Source organism: Epinephelus fuscoguttatus, linkage group LG4 (assembly GCF_011397635.1).
Source record: "Epinephelus fuscoguttatus linkage group LG4, E.fuscoguttatus.final_Chr_v1".
Taxonomy (NCBI): domain Eukaryota; kingdom Metazoa; phylum Chordata; class Actinopteri; order Perciformes; family Serranidae; genus Epinephelus; species Epinephelus fuscoguttatus.
The window spans coordinates 9,233,622-9,251,662 of NC_064755.1; the positions used below are offsets into that span (position 1 = coordinate 9,233,622).

The 18,041-nt window shown below is 41.9% G+C and overlaps 5 protein-coding genes and 2 pseudogenes across 5 annotated transcripts in view; 4 read left to right on the plus strand and 3 right to left on the minus strand.

Annotated features, from left to right (window-relative positions):
• LOC125887275 (uncharacterized) overlaps positions 1 to 18,041 on the minus strand; it is a 753,166-nt pseudogene that overhangs the window by 630,746 nt on the left and 104,379 nt on the right.
• Positions 234 to 939, plus strand: LOC125887950 (histone H1-like; annotated as a pseudogene).
• LOC125887979 (histone H4) lies at positions 2,241 to 2,898 on the plus strand. The gene has a single exon (XM_049575132.1). The coding sequence runs from the start codon at positions 2,250 to 2,252 to the stop codon at positions 2,559 to 2,561; it is 312 nt and encodes a 103-aa protein (XP_049431089.1). The 5' UTR covers positions 2,241 to 2,249; the 3' UTR covers positions 2,562 to 2,898.
• Positions 3,716 to 4,474, minus strand: LOC125887946 (histone H1-like). Its single transcript, XM_049575099.1, has one exon. The coding sequence runs from the start codon at positions 4,397 to 4,399 to the stop codon at positions 3,782 to 3,784; it is 618 nt and encodes a 205-aa protein (XP_049431056.1). The 5' UTR covers positions 4,400 to 4,474; the 3' UTR covers positions 3,716 to 3,781.
• Positions 8,484 to 9,007, minus strand: LOC125887962 (histone H2A-like). Its single transcript, XM_049575115.1, has one exon. It carries the CDS (start codon positions 8,985 to 8,987, stop codon positions 8,601 to 8,603), a length of 387 nt encoding a protein of 128 aa, XP_049431072.1. The 5' UTR covers positions 8,988 to 9,007; the 3' UTR covers positions 8,484 to 8,600.
• The window catches only part of LOC125887943 (histone H3-like), a 33,811-nt gene continuing 25,129 nt past the window's right edge, over positions 9,360 to 18,041 (plus strand). The window contains exon 1 of the mRNA XM_049575096.1: positions 9,360 to 9,690. Coding sequence (XP_049431053.1) covers positions 9,360 to 9,690 — 331 coding nt within the window. The remainder of the gene's footprint in view (positions 9,691 to 18,041) is intronic.
• Positions 14,275 to 14,853, plus strand: LOC125887976 (histone H2B 1/2-like). The gene has a single exon (XM_049575129.1). It carries the CDS (start codon positions 14,290 to 14,292, stop codon positions 14,662 to 14,664), a length of 375 nt encoding a protein of 124 aa, XP_049431086.1. The 5' UTR covers positions 14,275 to 14,289; the 3' UTR covers positions 14,665 to 14,853.

The window sequence follows — 18,041 nt, forward strand, 5'->3', positions numbered from 1 at the left end:
AAGTCCGCTATCGGCTCCCTTCACTGTCAGCCTTCAGCACTTGTCCCACATTTAGTTTTTCACCTTTTGTCAGTCAAGAGAAAACACAAGTGCTCCAGCTTTCACACTGCACAGAGGAGCCACGGGCTGGGTTGAGTCTCCACGGTTCTCACGGTGTGTTTAAGGACAGCCTCCTGCTCGGAGCTTTCAACAGTCCAGTCAGACACTCTCGTGTGTTACTAGGCAAGAACAACATGGCAGAGACAGCTCCAGCTCCAGCTCCGCCGCGCCGGCCAAAGCCGCCAAGAAGAAGGCGCCGAGACCGAAGAAGACCGGTCCCAGCGTCGGCGAGCTCATTCTGAAAACTGTGGCCGCATCCAAGGAGCGGAGCGGCGTGTCTGCGGCCGCCCTCAAGAAGGCTCTGGCTGCCGGAGGTTACGATGTGGAGAAGAACAAGTCCCGCGTCAGGACCGCCATCAAAGCCCTGGTGGCTAAGGGCTCTCTGGTCCAGACCAAAGGGATCGGGGCCTCCGGCTCCTTCAAGATGAGCAAGAAGGCTGCCGAACCCAAGAAGGTCAAGAAGCCGGCCAAGAAAGCCGCTCCTAAAGCCAAGAAGCCCGCAGCGGCCAAAAAGCCCAAGACAGCGACGGCTAAGAAGCCAGCAGCCGCTAAGAAGTCTCCCAAGAAGGCCAAGAAACCCGCAGCGGCCAAGAAAGCAGCCAAGAGCCCCAAGAAGGCTGCAAAGAGCCCGAAAAAGACCACCAAGAGCCCCAAGAAGGTGGCCAAAAAGGCCCCTGCAGCCAAGAAAGCCCCCGCAAAGAAGGCAGCCAAGCCCAAAGTCAAGAAAGCAGCAGCCAAGAAGAAGTGAGCTGTCATCAGTCTCATCAACAAACTACTCACTAAAAGGCTCTTTTAAGAGCCACCCACATCATCCTTAAAGAGCATTTCCCCATTTATTATCCTTTCAATAAAAAAACTAGCGTTTGATTAAATATTTATTATGTATAGCTACTGAATATTAATTTTTTATGGCCTAATTACAAAAGTAAAAACAAAGAGCTAAATGTTCTTTTCACATCTTATCATAATTGATATAAATAAACATGTTTTTTCTTACAGTTGTGTTTTCAGTGGTGGAATGTATCTAAGTAGGCTTAAGCATGTGTCCAATAGCATTTCCATTTTATGTTGGTTTATAGGTTATTTCTGCAACTCTTTCCTAAATAAGAATTTAGACACTGAGTTTTAACTGTGTTCACGCAGTGGCTGATATCTTCGCTCATTTTTTAACTTCTTTCATTTCACTATCTTTAAACCTCATTTTTCCCCATCCATCAAGAAGTGAATGCTAATCTTTACATGAACTGGCTGTAAATATATCCCTCTGTGCAAGAACACGACACTGGACTTGGGAGAAACATCTGAATGAAGCCATGCCCGAAGCCACCGTGAAAGCGTACAAAAAGGGCTCAAAGAAAGCCGTGTCTAAGAGCGTCAGCAAGCTACGCCATCTATGTGTACAAGGTGCTGAAGGGCATCATGAACTACAGTTCATGCTTGTACATTAATTTCAGTTCCTTTCAGAGAATCAATTTCTTTGTCTCGGATATATAGTGTTATCATATTGCTAAATTTACAGACCATAATGCCTTCTGCTCTTTTTGTAAAATATAATATAGAAAGTATTTCTCCTTTGACCTCAGATGTCAAATTGTTCTTGAAGCTCATTAATTTTGTTTTCTAAATCCTCAACTTTTTACTTTCAAGAACACATTATCTAAGTCAATGAATTTTAGTGATTTTTTTTTACCTTTTCTTATGAATTCAAGGCTCTTCTCAAGTCACCCAGTTATTCTTTTTAGTTCCTAAAAACATCCTTGTATCTTCTTTTTGTCTCTTTTCTTGTTGTTTGTCTTGTTTGTTTGTTTTGTTGATTTTGTGCAATTGTCTTGAAATACTGTTGTTCATATAAGTTCATAAAACTTTTTTTGTTTCATATGGTTTTCATGAACTACCTGATGTTTTGTTCTTATTCTCATAAAAAAGAGAGACAAAAAAAGGTGGTTTAAAGATGAGTCATTCGCAGTAGAACAGTAATTTCCCGCCTCTACTGTGAAGGTGAAGGGTTCATCAGTGTCCTAGTTTCTATTGTTAGAACAAATGTCTCCGCCCAGCAGAGCTCAACTACGTCCGCAGCAAGGATTTATTTCCCCACGTTCACAACGTCTGACCTTCAGTTTTTGCTTCGGTACAAACTAAACTCTGACGAAATGAGTGGTCGCGGCAAGGGAGGAAAAGGACTCGGGAAAGGAGGCGCCAAGCGTCACCGCAAAGTTCTCCGTGATAACATCCAGGGAATCACCAAACCCGCTATCCGCCGTCTGGCTCGCCGTGGTGGAGTGAAGCGTATCTCCGGTCTGATCTACGAGGAGACCCGCGGTGTGCTGAAGGTGTTCCTGGAGAATGTCATCCGTGATGCCGTCACCTACACCGAGCACGCCAAGAGGAAGACTGTGACCGCCATGGATGTGGTGTATGCTCTCAAGAGGCAGGGCCGCACTCTGTACGGCTTCGGAGGTTAAATCACCGTCTCAGCTCACTGCAACACAACGGCTCTTTTAAGAGCCACCCACATCACCTCAAGAGCTCGTTTCTGTTGATGTCATACCGCTGTATGTTCCCATTTGACGTGGTTTCCTCTGAGTCACTCATTAAGGATTAAGGATACAAGTGTCCACAGTACCATCTATGTTATGCAATCGTGGCAACAATATTAATACTTACTCAAAAACAGTCTGAGAGCAGGCCTGGACTGGCCGTCGGGTATATCTGAAACATCCACTGTCACAACCGAACTTTCACACACCTCATTGCGTGGACTGTCTGAAAAATATAAGACAGGCTGAGAGCCTGCCCACAAATGAAACGAAATATGGAGTGGTAATTTTGTCTTTTGAAGTAGCATCAGAACACAAGAAATTGAGCTGAATTTCGTTTTTTTTCTTTTTCTTTTTTTTTTTTTTTTTTTTTTGCCAAAAACGAAAAAACGACTTGTTTCTAGTTTCTGATTGTGTCAGTTATTTCCAGAAAACAAACGGTTAAAAGGTACCTTGGTCATCCCAGGGCAGAGCTGGCCTTCTTGATCATCTTGTCAAGATGAACATTTTAATTCATTAATTTATCATATGGGTAGTTTAATAATACCTCATCATTTATTTGTTGAAATGTTGTATAAGTCCTTCAAAGTAACGAAAGCTGTCAGATAAATGTAATGGGGTAAGGAGATACAGAAATAGCCTATAAAATGAAAATACTAAAATACTCAAAGTAGCACCTAAGCCTACTTAGTTACATTCTACCACTGTAAATACATCTGTAGTCAGTGTGTTTAATGACAGCAGTTGTGAAAAGACGCTGTTTATTGTCATTATATTTCTTCTAAGACTGGATCATGACTCTTTCCAATAAACTGAGCTCACTTTTGTCTTAGTATACAGATAAGATGACTATTCATTTTACAATACAGTGAATTCAGAATTAATAGATTGCAAGATTGCAACAGAGTTGCAGAGTTGTGTCTCTATCTTGTATTGCCCACTACGAACTTTTTTGTTTGTTTGTTTTTTCGTTTTTTGATGGAAATCAAACTTTCCCATTATGATTTATTGTAAGGGCTAAGTTTTAAAACAGAATAAAACAAAACAACCCTTTTAATTAATGACAGAGTGCTCTTTAAGGATGATGTGGGTGGCTCTTAAAAGAGCCTTTTAGTGAGTAGTTTGTTGATGAGACTGATGACAGCTCACTTCTTCTTGGCTGCTGCTTTCTTGACTTTGGGCTTGGCTGCCTTCTTTGCGGGGGCTTTCTTGGCTGCAGGGGCCTTTTTGGCCACCTTCTTGGGGCTCTTGGTGGTCTTTTTCGGGCTCTTTGCAGCCTTCTTGGGGCTCTTGGCTGCTTTCTTGGCCGCTGCGGGTTTCTTGGCCTTCTTGGGAGACTTCTTAGCGGCTGCTGGCTTCTTAGCCGTCGCTGTCTTGGGCTTTTTGGCCGCTGCGGGCTTCTTGGCTTTAGGAGCGGCTTTCTTGGCCGGCTTCTTGACCTTCTTGGGTTCGGCAGCCTTCTTGCTCATCTTGAAGGAGCCGGAGGCCCCGGTCCCTTTGGTCTGGACCAGAGAGCCCTTAGCCACCAGGGCTTTGATGGCGGTCCTGACGCGGGACTTGTTCTTCTCCACATCGTAGCCTCCGGCAGCCAGAGCCTTCTTGAGGGCGGCCGCAGACACGCCGCTCCGCTCCTTGGATGCGGCCACAGTTTTCAGAATGAGCTCGCCGACGCTGGGACCGGTCTTCTTCGGTCTCGGCGCCTTCTTCTTGGCGGCTTTGGCCGGCGCGGCGGCCGGAGCTGGAGCTGGAGCTGTCTCTGCCATGTTGTTCTTGCCTAGTAACACACGAGAGTGTCTGACTGGACTGTTGAAAGCTCCGAGCAGGAGGCTGTCCTTAAACACACCGTGAGAACCGTGGAGACTCAACCCAGCCCGTGGCTCCTCTGTGCAGTGTGAAAGCTGGAGCACTTGTGTTTTCTCTTGACTGACAAAAGGTGAAAAACTAAATGTGGGACAAGTGCTGAAGGCTGACAGTGAAGGGAGCCGATAGCGGACTTGTGCCTCTTCATATTCAAGTCATGTAGAGCTCTGATGCTCTCTGCATTTTGTCTGTGGAGCCTCCAAACCTCACTTATTCACCGCCGTGGCCAGCACTGCTCAGCGGCTTTTCCCACTCATTTGTCTCCTAAAATGACTTCAAATGCATCACAGCTCCACCAAAGCCGTTTTCCAGCAGCCCACATGTTTGTTCAGGGACTCAGTGTAAAAACAACCATCTGCTGTTGATGACTTTGGAATAAACTGAAGTTATTCTGGTGTCAGCAAACACACTGATGATGGCCGAGGTTTATGGTGCAGTTCAGCCAGACTGACCATCAGAGCTGCTGCTGCTGTGACTCTTTTAGATTTAAATAGTCAGTAGTTGTACTATTAATGATCAACCACACCGACAAATACATGTCAGCTGTCTGTGGAAGCAGTACGTGGCTTTAAATGTCACAGTTTCACGGATACATTCCTAAATATTATTAAAAGACTTAATCAAGTGTCACACAACAGTTAGCCTATTCGGTGTTTTCTGCTGAGGTTCAAGGTGAGGACTGACTGAAATTTAGATTTGGACTTCCTTCAAAACTTTCAGAGGAACAGCAGCTCAGATAAACTATCTGTCATTGTTCTGAATACAAACCAGTTTGACCCAAAATTCAAGAAGGACACACATGTTGAGTGGATTTATAAGAGGCTCTGATGTGGAAAGGTATACTTCACATTATTTACCTATGTTACGTAACAGAAACATAAACGTTTATATTTCATATAAATAATAAATACATTAATGGTAGCAGGAATGCCGTCAGTCAGTGTGCACAAGCACAACAAACCTTTATACACTCACCTGTCCTCTCATTTCTGACTCCCTGTCCTTCAGTCTGACTGTTTCTACCCTGAATTTGTCACAGCCTGTCACAGCGTTTGCCCTTTCTTGATAAAAGATTAAATCCAGAGCACATGTTGTGTGCATGTTATTGATCATCCTGAGGTAAAGGCATCTCTGTTTCTTATTTCCCTTTGCTCCACATGTTATGTGTCAGTGTCTGTGGTCCAATACAAAGACTGCAGCCTGGTGGCAGCATCACAGCTCACTGTCAACTGAAACTACCAAGATGAGAAACAAATGCCATAAAACAGGACCTTGGACAGCGACTGAGCTGCTCTTTGGTGCTTTAAAAACAGATCTGTGCTTCACGCTCTAAAACTCTGTGTGGGCTGTCCCACATATAGGCCTACAGCCCATTTTCTCACAGCAGCATAATTCGGGCATCATAGCTTCATCACAGAACTCTACTGTATTTGTACAAATGACCCAATGAGGCATTGAGGTACCTTTATTGTCCAAATGTGTTTCCCTGATCTCATCCTGAATTATAATACTGAGCTGGTATTCCTCTGAGGTGACTCAGAAAAGCAGGTCTTATTGTAAACAGCCCGTCTTGAATTAACCAAACAGACTGAATCAGAATCTGTTTCATCAAGCTTTTTGGAGCTACTGCGAGCGAACAACATCAAGTCTGGTTGATTTCATGACTTTGAAACAGACCCGGGTCATCAATCAATGATCACATGGATTTACAGGGAAGAAAATGGATTGAGACAAAGTCACCATGTTCACGCCCACAGACAAAACACATATTAATCAATCAGTGTATTTATTTATTTGCATTCTTCTATAACTGGGCTTTAGAAATGTGAGAGGGTTTATTTAATGTGGGTAGCGAGTAATTTAAATGGCAAAGATTTGAAGAATACAGGACACAAATTATTCTTCAAAGGCATAAACTCACAATTTTTCCCAGTTGATTGTAATCCTGACAGTCTGCTTAATGATTTAGTGTAGGTCAGGAGGTCGGGAACAGAGACTACTGGGTCTGATAAACAGATCAGTAAATCATCCACGTATATTCAACATCACAAAACTTCACACTGAAGTATTTCATCATTGCTGAAATATGATTACCCAATCTTTTAGCCATACAATGAGCTGAGGAGCTTCTTATTTCGCATGGAGTCATTCACCATCCTAAGCATGAAAGGGACAACTTTTTCATGGAATGCTTTGTAAAATTCACAGCCAAAGCCGTCTGGGCCTGCTGCTTTTCCAGAGGGGAAGGCCTGAATAGCATTCAAGACATCACTTTTAGAAAGTGGAGCATCCATATCATCTTGTGATGCACTGTCTAATTGAGGAACCTTTAGACTGGCAAAAAAGTTGGAAAAATCACCTTCAGTGGCATTTACTCTACTGGAATACTATTCCGTGTAGAAGTCCCCGAAGCAAGCGTTTATCTCCTTTATCTGAGTAACCAATTTACTTGCTTAGCCTGCTCACCTCAGTTTCTTCTGAGCGAGACTGAGCATGCGCAAAACATGTAACCTTCCCTGCGATCAGATGTATTTACTGTAGAAACAGAGGTGTGAGGTGACTTATTGACTGACACCAACAGGACAACAATGATTAACAACTAAACTTCACAAGTTTATAGTTGAGTTGCTTTATGAAAGTTGTCCTAATTGACCAGTTCTGTAAGAACTCTGATCTTTAAAAAGGAGCAATTTAATACTCTGTTACAAGTGCTGCATTCAAAGTTTTACTTTCTCAACAATACAAATTATTACTATCACATATTCTTAAAGTACCAAAAGCAAAGGTAGTAATTATGGAGAATGGCCCATGTCAGAATAATGAATGTTATACTTAAGATGATAATTACTGATGTGTTTCATGACTATCCCAGAGGAGCCCTGTTGATCACACTGACTGGGGACATGACAGTCAGGCGCAGCATACAACAACTTCTACCAGAATTAAATTGCACAAATATCAAAACCTACACAGCAAAAGAGGGATATATTCAATAAATTATTTCAAGATTATATAAAACAAGTCCAGAGCCTCCAGAGGATACAAAACCAAACACAATTCCAAAACAAGACTTTTTATAAAGCAATTAAATATGAAGGCTGGCATTTATGTGTAAACTAAAGAGTATTGTGGACTTATCTACTGTACAAACAACTATAATGGGTAATTCAAACTCAGTAGCTTAGAACATCCACTCATCAGCTGGCCCGATATTTGCTCAACCTCATGTGTCAATGAAGATATAAACAAACAAATCCAAGTGATGATTATTGGGGGGGGGGAAAGTGAAAAAACAAATGAGACCCAATCTTCAGCTGGATGACAGTCACCCGATCACTAAACAATCCATGGGAACTTTCATCTGAGAGGACACCTGTGAAAATGACAGGTTAGGCCAAGTCTGTCCACGTTTGTGAAATAGGACTCATACAGAAAAATAAAGTATTTAAAATAGCTCGATCCAGGCCCTCTAAGATTGTCAACTGGTGACCACCTCCATTAATGTCAATAAATACACTGAACAAAAAACAAACAGTGGCTCAGCCTCTCCTGATGGGTTCAGCTTAATATTATCAATTGAAATTAATATGCCCTGTGCATAGTTTTTGCCAGGCCACCCACAGCGTACTGTTTGTACACTGTTGTGCTTTATGTCCTTTGAGGTTTGTTCAGTAGGCTATTTGGTCATTAGCTGCCTCCATCTTGTATCTGGTAGCATCTCTCTCTGACTCTGTATCTTTGCCTTCTGTATTTCTGGTCACTTTGAATGACTTAAATTGTTCAGATCCTCTGGGGATTATTTAAGAAAGGTTAACTACTTTTGAAGCATTTTATGCCCCTTTATGATCTCCTTTAGTTGTTAGTTTATTCTTACTTTGACACTATTATCACGGGACTGCTTTTTCAACACATGTATATTTAGGATAATTGTGTTTTTCTATTGTTAAAGATTATAGCAGAGAAGTAGATTAAAACAAAAATCCTACTCGTAATTGATTATTTACATCCGCGACATGAGAATCAGAGTTCTTTATGAGGGAAGTGCATGGCTCTTAAAAGAGCCGTTTTGGGGGCCAGTTTCCAGCAGCCAGAAAGTGTCCAGGTTTACTTGGCCTTGGCGGCCTTCTCGGTCTTCTTGGGCAGCAGAACAGCCTGGATGTTGGGCAGCACGCCGCCCTGAGCGATGGTCACTCCGCCCAGCAGCTTGTTGAGCTCCTCGTCGTTGCGGACAGCCAGCTGCAGGTGACGGGGGATGATACGGGTCTTCTTGTTGTCGCGGGCAGCGTTTCCAGCCAACTCCAGGATCTCAGCGGTCAGGTACTCCAGCACAGCCGCCAGGTAGACGGGGGCGCCGGCACCGACACGCTGCGCATAGTTTCCTTTGCGCAGCAGCCTGTGGACACGGCCGACTGGGAACTGGAGCCCAGCACGGGAGGAGCGGGTCTTTGCCTTGGCTCTGGCTTTACCTCCAGTTTTTCCGCGGCCACTCATTTTTCAGACGCTCTCTAAAGTCGGGACAAAGACAAGTGTTCCCTCAGCAGCTCAAACTCTCCTCTATATATCCACGGAGCGCGGGCCGGCTCCTGCCAGACCAACCAGAAAAGAGGCTTCAGCAGAGCAGCAGAGGGCGGCCCAGCCTGAATTTTGGCGGATCTTTTGAAAGGATTTTCAGCCAATAAGCAGCGGAGATGTGGGCGGTGGGTCGCTCCTTCAGGCGGTGCTGAGCTCCGTAGGAGCCCCTCACCAATCAGGAGCCGGAGGTCTGAAGCAACGTCACAATTTTTACAGCCGGTCTCAGAGTTGAAAAGCAGCGTGTCTCCCCGTAACATTTAGTTATTATCTTGATCAGTGAAAGGAGAAGTCATGGCAAGAACTAAGCAGACCGCTCGTAAATCCACCGGAGGCAAAGCCCCGAGGAAGCAGCTGGCCACCAAGGCTGCCCGTAAGAGCGCCCCGGCCACAGGCGGCGTGAAGAAGCCTCACCGTTACAGGCCCGGTACCGTGGCTCTGAGAGAGATCCGTCGCTACCAGAAATCCACGGAGCTGCTGATCCGCAAGCTGCCCTTCCAGCGCCTGGTCCGAGAAATCGCTCAGGATTTCAAGACCGACCTGCGCTTCCAGAGCTCCGCTGTCATGGCTCTGCAGGAGTCCAGTGAGGCTTACCTGGTGGGCCTGTTTGAGGACACCAACCTGTGCGCCATCCACGCCAAGAGAGTCACCATCATGCCCAAAGACATCCAGCTGGCCCGTCGCATCCGCGGAGAGAGAGCTTAAACTCTGCTGCTGCTGCTCCACAAACCACAACGGCTCTTTTAAGAGCCACCTCACTCCTCACTCAAGAGCTCACTTCTCTGCTCACAGCACATCAATAATAATTAACTATATGGTGGATCTTCCTCTACAGCCTGAATGATAACATTTTGCAAGTCTCTTCCATAAATCAGTTAATGTAATCCAACATGTTCACTTTTATTAAATGTTTTTATTTCATGCATAATTTTCTGTCCCTATAATCAATTGAGACCAGGAGGGAAACATCACTGATTTACTTAGTCATCATCCTCTTAAAATAAATTGAAGTAAGACACCAGCTAAGTATAGTGATAGAGTTAATCAATGTATATTGACCCCACTTCTCACTGATATCAGCACTTCACACATTAGATTTAGTATTTGTGACACAATAATTCTTCATGACACGGTCAGAATTCCAGTCAACTTTTTTTTTTTTTTTTTTTTTTTTTTGAATTTTGGAAATATCCAGACTGTCAAAACATGATGTAACACTTCGGTATCTTTGGTCTTTTTAAAGAGATTGCTTTGAAACTGATGACTACATGTATCCCTAACCAAAGAGCACCTCCAAGAAATATTTTGAGTCCAGGAATTACTCCTACCCAAACATCGTTTGAGACAACAATATGCATTTGAAGAAGTAAGTAACTTTAGCCTTTCACTTTTAAATTGGAGATTATTAAGCATAACTAATGTGTGGTGGAGCAATGTACTGTATAAACTACACATAGTTCCCAGACTCAGGATAATGTTAGGCGTACCCTACACATAATAGACCAGATTCAAAAACAGGGATTGAGAGCAGTATTAGTGAGTCTCGATGCAGAGAAGGCTTTTGACTGTGTCAATTGGAGATTTCTATATCAGGTACTGGGGAGACTAGAGATTAAAAAACAATCAATACAATGTATTCAAAGCCTCTATCAAGAACCTACAGCAAGGATAAAAATTAATAGACATCTTAGATTTGTCTTACAGCGAGGGACCCGCCAGGGATGCTGCCTTAGCCCTACCTTGTTTGCAATATTTATTAGACCGTTGGTACAAATGATCAGGCAGAGCAAAAATTTAGAAGGAATCCAAATAAGAGAACAGGAACATATTATAGGGCTTTTTCGCAGACGATGTTATTGTGGCTCTGACTCGAAACTGATGTCGATATTAGAGGACTATGGTGAATAAAATAAAAAATAAAGAAAATAAATTAAACATAGCAAAAACACAAATTCTCACCTTAAATTATTCTCCAGGCCAAGAAATTAAAGAAAAATATAAAATCAGATGGAATGTTAAAGTGATCAAATATCTGGGTGTGATACTGGCAAAAAAAATCTCAATAAAACATTCGAAATAAATTATAATCAGATTAATAATATACCAACAGATACCAGGCGGTGGTCAGCTTTCAACATGGATTTTGAGACATGAATTGAGGTAATAAAAATTAAATGCATTACCAAGATTATTATACCTTTTTCAATCCATCCCACAAATGATGCCAGAGACACAATTTAGACACTGGGACAAACTTATATCTAGATTTATCTGGGCTGGACAGAAACCAAGGGTCAGGTATAAGACACTTCAATTACGAAAAGAGGAGGGCTGGGTGTCCCTGCCCAACCTGAAACAATACTTTTATGCAGCTCAAGGGAGGTTCCTGGTTTGCACATATGCTGCCCTCTATATCAGGCAAGATGGAAAGATATAGAGGGCAAGATAGATACTTTCCATATTCAAGCATCACTAGGAGACATAGGAAATAAAATGTCTCAACAACGCAAGAATGAAATCATTAAACAAACAATGGATATTTGGAGTAAAATGGTGAAAGAATACAATATGGAAGGGGACATGAAATTATCAATCTGGCCTGCTCTAGATCCCAAATTTAAACCAGGAGTCAGTGATGTTGGTTTCAGACAGTGGTGGGACAAGGGCATTACAGCAGTATGTACACTAACTCACAGTGGATTCTTAAAAAGTTTTGGGGAATTACAAAAGGAGTTTGGACTTGAAAACAGATACCTACAAATAAGAGATTACTATGATAAAAAAACAAAAAACAAAACCAACATTAGAGGGTAATGCAGTGATAGATATTCTGACTGAAGCCTATAAAAAGAAGAATAAAAAGAAGAATAAAGAACTATCTTATCTCAATCACAGGAACAGTGCTGGAGGCAGTGCGGAAACTTGAAAGCTGATCACTCCCATAGCTTCTGGTTATGCCCAAAAATTCAAACTTTCTGGGAAAATATATGTCTAACTGTGGGAAAGATTTTGGGTTATAAGGTTCCTAATGATGTTAAAGTTTTGTATTTCTGTGCTTTGAAAGATGATGTGATTAAAAAAAAAGACTGGTATCTGTCCAAAATACTGCTAATGGCCTGTAAAAAAAAAAAAAAAAAAACCAGTCATAAAGAACTGGTATAAAAAACTGAGACCCCACATCTCAATCAGTGGATGGACAGAGTTAAAGAAATCAGTGCAATGGAAAAGATGACTTTCTGTCTGAGGTCCATAGGAGTGATTTTCCACAGGAAATGGGAGAAATGGTCTGCCTACATTAGAGGAATAGAGGATGCTATCAATTAAGACATTTGAAGTCATTGGACGTGCATCATAATATTGCCAACAGAGGCAATATTGAATGTTTGTTTGTTTGTTCATTTGTTTGTTATATCTTAAGCTGAAAATACTAAATAAAAAGTATCAAAAAAAAAAACAAAAACATAGTTCCTCCGGCCCAAAGCAAGCTAGAGTGATGCCACTCACTCTGCACATGCTCAGTTAGACAGTTAGATGTTCAGTTATTGACACAAACATCTCTATCAGAAGAATGCTATTTTTGGATAATGACACTGCTGTATGCTAGTAAGTAGCTAACAAGTACAGGTTAATAACTAGGTACCTAGCTAGCTAGTTTCAGCAGCTGAAATCACAAAATAGCTAGTCAACCTAGCTAAGTAGTCTAGTTATTAGCCAGTGCTTGTTTCAAATGAATAATAACTAATCAAATAATGACTTACTATTTAGGTTGTTACTAAGGTTAGCTACGGTAGGTGGTTAACTTATATTACATAATAATGATAATCACTTGCATGCTAATAGTCAGTGGAATCATGTGTTTGCTTACAGGTTGCAGCTTGGCACAAAGGGCTCATGCAAAAAGGCACAATGGAAATGACCAGAGCTTTGCAGTTGCAAATGTGATAGATAATTGGATTATACTGTACGTGCAAAAAACGTTTTACAGTGTTTAAAAGGGAAGCTAATGAAGTTCAATTGAATTCAAATCATTCATGTCATCCATTCCAGCCGCTTTTGTTGAAAATCATGTGAATACATTCCCAGAATTAATATTTTTATTTGATCTCAATGAATAATCATTTAGTGATATTCCTAATAGCTTTAATGCATTTCTTGACCCAGAAAATGTATATTTTGTCACCAAAATTGACTGTCTAAGTAGCTTGGAAGCTGAGATATGGGCACTTATAGATTTTACATGGCGGCCATCTTGGAAATCCAAGATGGCTGCCGTCCACCATTGTGATGAAGCGGCTCCCCTTCTAAATTGAAAGCTATGGTGATGGAGAACACATAAAAAAATGTGGTGCTTTTGTCCGGCGCGTCCCCATTCTTTTCACATATGTCTCTAAGCAGCCTGACTATAAGCAGATGTTGTTATCCGGAGGTGTAGGGGATGGTGGATGGCATGACACTTCAGCAAGACGCCCGTCTACGGACCACTGTCCACCAACAAACCTAAAAAACAACACCAATTATCTTTTTTGGTGACATGTAGCGACATATCCACCAGTGTTTGTGGGAGCAGTCATAGTTGTTTTACTGACACATCACAGCATTTCCCACCACCAAACCTCGGGCTAGGCTGACCTGAACCTCAGTGTACCAAGTGGCATTTGTGCCTAAACCTTATTTAGATATTTAACATTAAGTTTCCAAAAGTCTCTTTTTTTATCATTACCCCCACACAGGACAGAGGCTTTTTAGTACTAAATGATCAGAATAATCAGTCACTACTGTAACATGTTCAAGCTATCAAATGTGAGAAGATATGTTTATTCTAGTTTTTGTTCTAGAGTCCAATCTGCTTAGGTGGATGATGTGAGGATTTAAAATCCTGTACAGAAAGAGAAGCTTTTGGATGGATGTTATCTAATGACTTGTGTGATTTGAAAAGGAGTGGCATTAACTATATCATTTATACTAGGGTATATGTCACTTATTATTTAAATAGCTGAATAATTCTGTATTTAACCCAACGCCAACTATTTCTTTTTACTTTTTAAATAACAGAATTTTCTTTCTTTTTTCTCCCCTCACCCACCCACTGTATTGTTCCCAGCTTCAGAAGCTGACCAATCCAGTGCGAGCAACAGCACAGTATTATTTGCATCAGGTGGATATAAATCCACCGCTCTGTAGTCGTAAGCTTCATTCGTTTTGGAAGAAACGTACTATCCCGATCATGCCTGAAACCACCGTGAAAGCGCCCAAGAAGGGCTCAAAGAAAGCCGTGTCTAAAAGCGTTAGCAAGACCGGCAAGAAAAAGAGGAGGACCAGGAAGGAGAGCTACGCCATCTACGTGTACAAGGTGCTGAAGCAGGTCCATCCCGACACCGGCATCTCGTCCAAGGCCATGGGCATCATGAACTCGTTTGTGAGCGACATCTTTGAGCGCATCGCCGGTGAGGCCTCCCGTCTGGCTCACTACAACAAGCGCTCCACCATCACTTCCAGGGAGATCCAGACCGCCGTCCGCCTGCTGCTGCCCGGGGAGCTGGCCAAGCACGCTGTGTCTGAGGGCACCAAGGCCGTCACCAAGTACACCAGCTCCAAGTAGACAGTCCTGCTGACTCTAGTAACAAACCAACGGCTCTTTTAAGAGCCACCCACTTAATCTGAAGATTATCCAAAGATTAGTAATATGCAGTTGCTGAACAATGTTCAAACACCATACAACTGATGGACTACAATAAGCAGCATTTTCTGTTTATATCCATTTATAACTATTCTGTGAATTGTTACAGAACCAGTGTTTTCTTGTATTAAAATTAAAACTATAATGTTCCATATTGTATCTTTCATATGAAGAGAAATCTACAAACTTAAACACAAAAATAAAACACCCATTCTAGTTTTTCATCATGTCAACATCAGAATATTTCAATATTTCATTTTGTTGAATTGTCTAATGGAGAGCTCAGCCCTCCTCATCCACCTCTCCCAAATCACACAACACAATCTGGTTTCCTCCTGATTATACTTTAATTTATCAACTGTTAACATCTCACTAGCCATGTTTCCATCAGCCTGTTCAGATGCGCATCTAGAAGTATTGCATCGGAAAATTATGAAGGAAACGCCAAAACTCGTATTAAAATCCCCTGATTCGCACATACTAAAACACGCTCGCTTTAGCCAGGTTTTGGTTGATTCGAAAAAATGCTGATTCGTAAAATGGGGGACGGAAACAGTTATGTTCGAATTAAGTCTGACGTAGCGCACCTCTCTTCATGGTGATATCCACACTCTGGGTCGGGAAGGCAGTAATGCATTTACAAGCTGGTTGCGAGACTTGTTTTGTTTCCGGTTCTGTAGAAAACTCACGTGAGTTTGTAGTTTTCACCAAAGTCTGTACATTTAATGGAAACACACAGGATTCGTATTTCTTTTAATACGCATTTCCCAGTGATTCGAATCACTTTTGGATGGAAACATAGCTACTGTTTCTGGAGAATTTTGCCACAATTAAAGGCTCAGTTTTAGAGTTGGTGAATAACACTATATAGTTTACATTTGTACATAGAAACTGTTGGTGGTTGTCAGATATGAGAGATACAGACAAGTTTGTTAAATTTAGCATATATTTAATCTACTGAAACTTAGTTGATAGAAAATTTAAGAAAAACAGAAATCAACAGACTCTAAAGCACTATTAAAATACAGCTTTCCCTTCACTGACAGAAAATACAGGAAACTCAACCAAGATACCCCCGAACTTTCTGGCAAAAAATAAAGAGCATAAATGGAGATCCACCAAAAAACAACACACCACCACTCAAATCCCTGGGCACAATCATCACTGACAATAAAGACAAAGCCACATTCTTCTGTAATCATCTTGGAAACATCCATTCATGTCCAGATGACCCACATTTTGACCAGACATTGAAAACTATAGTCGATAAAGAAACTGAACAGCATGACAGAAAACAGACACTCACTGCCAACCACAATACAGAGCACCATCACCTCACAAAACCAGTCACCACTCAAGAACGCTATGAGCTGTGGGCAATTTCCTTACTGTAAGTCCGCATTGATGCTGACCTATGGTACAGGGGCATAAAGGGCTCACTCACTGACTCACTGACTTGACAGTCTGACAATGGGACTGGGATCAGAAGTGATGGAAACTGATACAGCAGCCAAAGAGATCATCTACAAAGTAATACAGTTGACGTCAGGATATAAAGACTCAGATTATCTGTACAGTTGTATATTCTGATAAGTGTTAATATAGAAAGTGTTTCTCTTTTTTGTTTGCTTGTTTGTTTTCTCTTCAATGTGAAATATCCAAAAGATTTTGGAGCGATCTGGAAATGCACCTCTTTGAAAACTCTAATTCAGTTTACTCCTTTGACCTCAGGGATAGTATTTGTTATTATGATGATCCAGATAAAAGTTTTCTTCAATATCTAATTAATGTTGTTATTAAAAATGCTAGACTTTTTATTCATAAACAGACATGATCAAAGTCACCTCCTGAATTTTTACCATTTTCTCATAGTATTCAAGGCTCCTCTTATGTCGCTCAGTTTGTTAGGAAAGAAACAGAATACCAAGCTTTTGGAAAATTGTGCAATTTTTCCTCCAAATCCTCTGACTGCAACACTTCCCTTCTCTGTGAGCTTCTATCTTCTTTTTGTCTGTTTTTGTTTTATGGTTTAATATGTGCTGTTATGAACTACCTGATGTTTTGTACATGTTGTTTTTCTCATTGGAAAAAAAAAGACATAAAAAAGGCGATTGAAAGATGAATGATTCACAATAGAATAGTAATTTCCCGCCTCTACTGTGAAGGTGAAGGGTTTATCAGTGTCCTAGTTTCTATTGTTAGAACAAATGTCTCCGCCTAGCAGAGCTCAACTACGTCCGCAGAAAGGATATATATACCCACGTTCACAGCCTCTAACCATCATCAAAGCACCAAGACAGCACACCTGTAGAGAACTGCAAAGCCCCAAACAATCTTTTCTCAACAACCCAGTCCATCCTCCAGGAAATTCAAAAACTCAAGCCACAAGTCCAGCTCCAAAAACTGGTTCACATGAGAAATGGCCACCTCCTCATCTTCCTCAAAGACATCCCCTGCCTGAACTGTCTCCTCTCACCTCTCTCTCACCTGCAGACTGGCACGCAAACCCGGCTCTACACGCCTGTCTGAACCCCCTACTAAACTTCTTGTCTTCAAAGGCATCTACACAACCACGCAGAGGAACAGGTCAAATCTGAACTGGAAAAACAAGGCATCAACATCACCAGAATCCACAGAATCACCAGCAAAACCACCCAGCAGCCAACAACATTCATTAAGATCCACCTCACCAACCCAGACCAAGCAGCCAGCCGTGTCCACGAAGGCTTCTACGTGGACCTGTTCCAGTACAAAGTGGAGAAGGCTCGGCCCCCACCCGCCATCAAACAATGCTGCAAATGCCAACAATTCCACCCATTTCCACCAGCTGCACCAACCCAGTCGTCTGCCTGGGATGTGGAGAAAACCACCACCACAAATCCTGCACCAACTATGGTGGAGAACACTGCCACCTCCAAATCCTGTCCTGTCTACCTCTCATACATAATCCACCAGACCCTCAGTGAGAAAACCCTCCACTACCACCAAACCCCCCAGCCCCACCTCACTCATCTCCATGACGACCTCAAAAAACTCGCCATGGATGACAGGAAAATAGAGGAAGTATTAAAAAGCATCAGGAAACACACATTCTTCAGTATATGACCCCACCTCCCCACTCTAACAAAGAGCAATATTTCTGTCTATTTTTTCTAACATTCTTCATAATGAATCTCACCACCTTCCTTCACATAAACATCAGAGGAATAAGAGGAAGCAAAGAAGAACCCATCCAACTACTCAACGACAACATCATCTCCGTGGCTTCACTAAATGAAACTATGCTCACAACCACCTCA